This window comes from Platalea leucorodia, assembly GCF_965183815.1.
Source record: "Platalea leucorodia genome assembly, chromosome: 18".
Taxonomy (NCBI): Eukaryota; Metazoa; Chordata; class Aves; order Pelecaniformes; family Threskiornithidae; genus Platalea; species Platalea leucorodia.
This window is the reverse complement of record NC_138840.1, coordinates 1,993,860-1,999,152: the sequence shown is the minus strand read 5'-3', so window position 1 is coordinate 1,999,152 and position 5,293 is coordinate 1,993,860. Positions and strand designations below refer to the sequence as shown.

At 39.9% G+C, this 5,293-nt stretch overlaps 1 protein-coding gene across 1 annotated transcript; it reads left to right on the top strand.

Annotated features, from left to right (window-relative positions):
• Positions 1-3,429: 3,429 nt before the first annotated feature.
• Positions 3,430-4,566, top strand: HTR1D (5-hydroxytryptamine receptor 1D; the record flags this gene model as incomplete). Its single annotated transcript, XM_082329470.1, has 1 exon — positions 3,430-4,566. The coding sequence occupies one exon, from the start codon at positions 3,430-3,432 to the stop codon at positions 4,564-4,566; it is 1,137 nt and encodes a 378-aa protein (XP_082185596.1).
• Positions 4,567-5,293: the final 727 nt, after the last annotated feature.

Below are 5,293 nucleotides of genomic sequence, written 5' to 3'. Positions count from 1 at the left end.
TACAAGATGTGCCTGTTGTGGGGTTTAGAAACCTGACCTGGTGTTACTTTTGAAAATTACTTTCAGTCACAATAGCCGTATTTGCGGAGCCGGAAACAGCCAATGCACTCTTTCTGAGTGCATGATAAATACTTGACTTGCAGCATTTTTGTAAAAAATTGGTTCTTTTCCTTTGGTGATCACATCACAGGAAAACATCATTTATTTATAAAAATTAATTCAGTAACTCAGTATCTGTTGAGGCATTGTTTGGTTTCAGAAAGACTTTCTCCCGGTGTCAGGCTGTCTTGTTTACTGGTATGTTGAAGATTAATAATTCATTTGAACTCTAGACTAGTTCATTTGACTGAAAATACCATGTTTCACATCAGATTTTTTTTCCCCACAGTGACTGACAGCTGTTGGAAGCAATAGGACTACTAATAGGCTTGTTCATACACAGGTGGGTGGGTGATGTGCACTTCATTTTCTTTCACATTGCTGGAATTGTTCTAACACCGAACAATGGCTGATACTTGCAATATATGGGAAAGGCTCGAGATCACTTTTCTCAGTAACTGAAATCAAGATTGGATTTGGCTTTGTTTTTAAGTAATACAGTCATTGTCTTTAATATCGCTAATCAGTCTGTCTGGTGTTTTTGGTTTAGATTTTCTCCTGCGTGGGATGTGTGATCAGCCCAGCATTCAGGTAAAGAGATTTCTTAGACTCTAAAAGTGACAGCTCTGAAGTGAGCTATTACTGAGTCAGAGAGTTAAAGGGATGGTAAAGGTATGGGGGAAAAAACAGAGAAGATAAAGGGAATTTCTCACAGAGAAACTAGATTAACTTTAGCAACCCTGCTCACTAAAGAGAATTTGGAGGATGTTTACAAGTGGAACCTTTATTTCTGGCCAAAAAGTGAACAACAAATCTTCACTATCAGGCAGTGCTCAGCTAAAGAGTTCAATGCAATTCAAGATCCAAAGTGCAATGGTATCAGCAGCAGTGTTCAGCCTCTACTTAAAACTCCCTTTGCACCTGCCAACTGCGAGACAGCTGCTGCGATACCCCTTTCCAAAGAGATCTGGGCAACTGCTTATCCATAAGCCTGATGTCTGTACCTAGCCAGTTTCCAGAAATTATAATAAACAATAGTATTACTGTACACAGAGTAAATATGGTGTTTTGGGGAACAGTCAAAATGGCTTTTGTAAGGGTAAGTTATGCTTCACAAATCTGTGGAAGTAATTAAGAAAAGCTGATGAGTATATAGATTGAGTGAAGTCCAACTGATATAATTACTTGAACTCTCAAGAGACCTTAAGTGATCTGGAAAGTACATGAATAGTGGGGTGATGACATCTGCTGATGAAACAAAGCTTTTCAGGGTAATAGAGACAAGGACTGACTGTGCAGAGCTGCAAAGAACCTTAGTTAAAAAGTGGGAGAAGGAATGCAATACAGATAGATGCAAAAAGTGAGCAAACAGGAAAAAATGCTGATGTTACCCCTCATGGCTTTGGAATTACATTAATTGGGACTGTTCTGTGGAAATGTCAGAGCAGTGCTATGTAATGATTAAAAAAGCAAAGTAAATCACAGGAATTATTAGGAAAGAAATTGAGAAGAGAACGGAAAATGCTGTTATGCTGCAGTATAAATTTATGGTGTATCCACATCTTCAACACTGTTTGTGGTTCTGGTCCCTCTGTCTCAAAAAGAATGTTGGGAAAGCGTCAGAAAAAGGCAACAGGGTTGAGCTGAACATATGAGCCATTGTTGGAGACAGGTGACTGGGCTTGATGGACTTTGGTCACTACGGCCATTCTTATGTTCAGAAATTCTTGTAAGTTGAACCTTTGTGCAGTGTCACAAAAATGGTCATTAGGAAGAAAGGTTAGCCTTCCTGGAAAAAAAAATCAAGAAAGTAATGGTCTTGTGTGAAATATAAGACTCTTCTAGGTCGCCTTATTGGAAAAATACACCTCAAAAGAAAAAGCATCTCTAAAAATAAGTTTGATTCACAGAAGGTGGATGTTTATAAGAAAATCAAACATGCAAAACCAAAAGGTGTTGTTTCTTATGTTAGGATTCAGGCACTCAGAAGAGGCTGTTTGACACGAAAGTGTTAGCGTTTCACATAGAATATATGATGCTCTTGCTCCACAGATTCCTAACTGAGTGACTCTCCATTCTGTGTCAGATGGCATGAAGCTGTACCAGTTAGGACTGATAGAGGCATTTCTCCTCAGTGGTTGGGAGGAGGCTGGCCTGGTGACTATCTTCTTGGAGAAGTTCGGCATCTCTCTTTTTAGCCCTCACAGCACGCTTCAAAGCCATTCATGACCCATATTCAGATCTCTTTCAAGAAAGCTTGGGCTGGCATAATGTAAGTGACATTCTGGTACTCGTGGGTGGATCTGAGTGGAAGGTCTCAAGGAAATCTGTCTTAGGATGTTTTCTTCAGGTTTGTAAAGATTTCAGGTTACACTAAGTGAATCTAAAGAAAAGTATGGAAAGCTTGTAGATTGTATACTGTGATACCTCAACTTCCACAACTCTTGTATCACCATTTCAGACTAAAACATTCACTTTCTTTTTCCAGATCCCCTTAACCAGTCTATTCTTCCTCTTTGGAGGAAATCACCACTCCACAAGTCATTACAATCATTCACCATGTGCATGATCAGGAACATCTCAGTACTTGGAACATGCTGTGAGCTTTAGCACCAACGCATTGAATTCTGGTACCTAACACCTGACTTCAGCATTTGAAGACTGAATGTTGAAGAGAAAATCTGAATGATCTGGAGGAATAAATGAAAACAGAGCTCTGCACTTTTCAAAAAGAGGTCTTGATTTACAAATCTGGCAGAAATTATGTTTACAGAAGGAATCCAGACAGTATTGTTTTATATCTCGGGTACTCTACTAATAAAGTGTCCCTTATAAATACCAAAAACGTGACATTCGGCTACTAGAGAGGAAGGGAAAATACTCTTGAGGATAGCTTTGTCCCAGGCACAGGGGCATCAGTTACATGCCCAGATGTTTCTTTTTTGGCCTCTCACTCTTCAGTATTGATTTATGCAGCTTTGCAGAAGATTAGTTCAGAAAGGAGGTGTGAATAAAAGATAATAAAGAATGATTTAATCATCTGCAAGATGAAAATGAAAAACACCTGAATTCCCACCACTTATAGCACCGCTTGTATTGTCATACACCAGAATCGTGTCTGGATGATTATGTTAACATTTTGCTTTAACAATGGTGTCATTGATGTGATGTGATGGAAAATCTAGCTTAGGAGAGTACCTCATCTACTGTGTAAGCTGAAGTTTTCAACAAGTTAATATTTCTTCAGTGTTGGACTCCAGTATGAAAAGTTCATCTTCATCGTCCCAGAAAGATTACACTGGGAAGTGAAAAGTGAAATCAGAGCCGAGGATGACTCAGTATAACCATTCAGCGGAGCTCTCTCTCCAGAGCTTGGCAAATAAGTCATTAAATTTCACTGAAACACCACTGGCTTTGGATGAAAGGACACTATTAGGGCTGAAGATTTCACTGTCAGTCATTCTGTCTGTTATAACTTTGGCAACGATCCTTGCAAACGTTTTTGTTGTTATTACAATTTTTCTGACTAGAAAGCTCCACACACCTGCAAATTACCTCATTGGCTCCTTGGCAGTGACTGATCTTTTAGTGTCTGTCCTAGTAATGCCCATCAGTATTGCTTACACTGTCACCCACACGTGGGCCTTTGGCCAAGTGTTGTGCGATATCTGGTTATCATCAGACATCACGTGCTGCACAGCCTCAATCCTACACCTGTGTGTTATTGCACTGGACAGATACTGGGCTATCACAGATGCTTTGGAATATGCCAAACGCCGGACGGCTGGCCGAGCAGCGCTCATGATTGCCGTGGTCTGGATGATATCTATTAGTATTTCTGTGCCACCGTTTTTCTGGAGGCAAGTGAAAGCTCATGAAGAAATTGCAAAGTGTACTGTGAACACAGATCAAATTTCCTACACAATTTATTCCACTTGTGGAGCTTTCTACATCCCAACTGTGCTCCTCCTGATATTGTACGGTAGAATTTATGTAGCAGCTCGATCCAGGATTCTGAAGCCACCCTCATTATATGGGAAACGTTTTACTACTGCACACCTGATTACTGGCTCTGCTGGGTCTTCCCTCTGCTCCATTAATGCTAGCCTTCATGAAGGGCATTCCCATTCAGGCGGATCCCCAATATTTATCAATCATGTTAAAATCAAACTTGCAGACAGTGTCCTGGAAAGGAAAAGAATTTCTGCTGCAAGAGAAAGGAAAGCCACCAAAACTTTAGGCATTATCCTGGGAGCTTTCATTTTCTGCTGGCTGCCTTTTTTTGTCATGTCCCTAGTCCTACCGATCTGCCAAGATGCTTGTTGGTTTCATCCTATCCTACTGGACTTTTTTACATGGCTAGGTTACTTAAACTCATTGATCAATCCAGTCATTTATACAGCTTTTAATGAAGAATTTAAACAGGCTTTCCAAAAACTAATACATTTCAAAAAGTGTTCGTCTTGAGCCTCTCCTGTTGTGTTACTGACCCTTGTGCAATCTTGCAGCCTACCTGGCAACTTTCTGTGCTTTTATTCCTAAGGTAGGGAGTGGTAATTGCCATCTCTGCTGCTACCCTGTGCTGTGCATGTAACTGGGAACTTCCTGCAATTTGGTACTTTCTGTCTGGAATGATATATCCCATAACAGAACCTGTATGTGGTCTCTGCAGTGATCATTTGTATAAATAAGATCAACACATGAAGTAAGCTTTGTAACAAGTGAAGGAGGGTGAACCAGAGAGCTGAGTTAGTACAACGAGATGACACATACTATCCAATTCTGCCGTGCCTTTGTAACCTGGCAGGAGGAAAATGTGTGCATATTTGCAGGATGTCAGGATTTCTGCTGTATAATATTAACAATTTATGTGGGCTGAGAAAGTTTCTGGAGAACAGGATCTGATGTCTACATTTTCTATGGCATGTATCCTATCCATTTGAAATTGATAAAACCTGTAACTTTTTCAGAAGTTGTGTGACACAGCCTGACTATAAGCAGCGGGGCATAGAAGGCACAGCGCATATCTAAGTTCTGTGGATATTTCACAAATACTGCATTTGAAGCTATGCTTTTGGTGAACTGTAGGAAGAAGACAGTTTATTTGAAATAATTTTTACACATTTTATCATGAAGAGAACAGCCAGTGCAGAAATACTACAAAATAAATAGCATGAAAATTATTGAAAAGTAC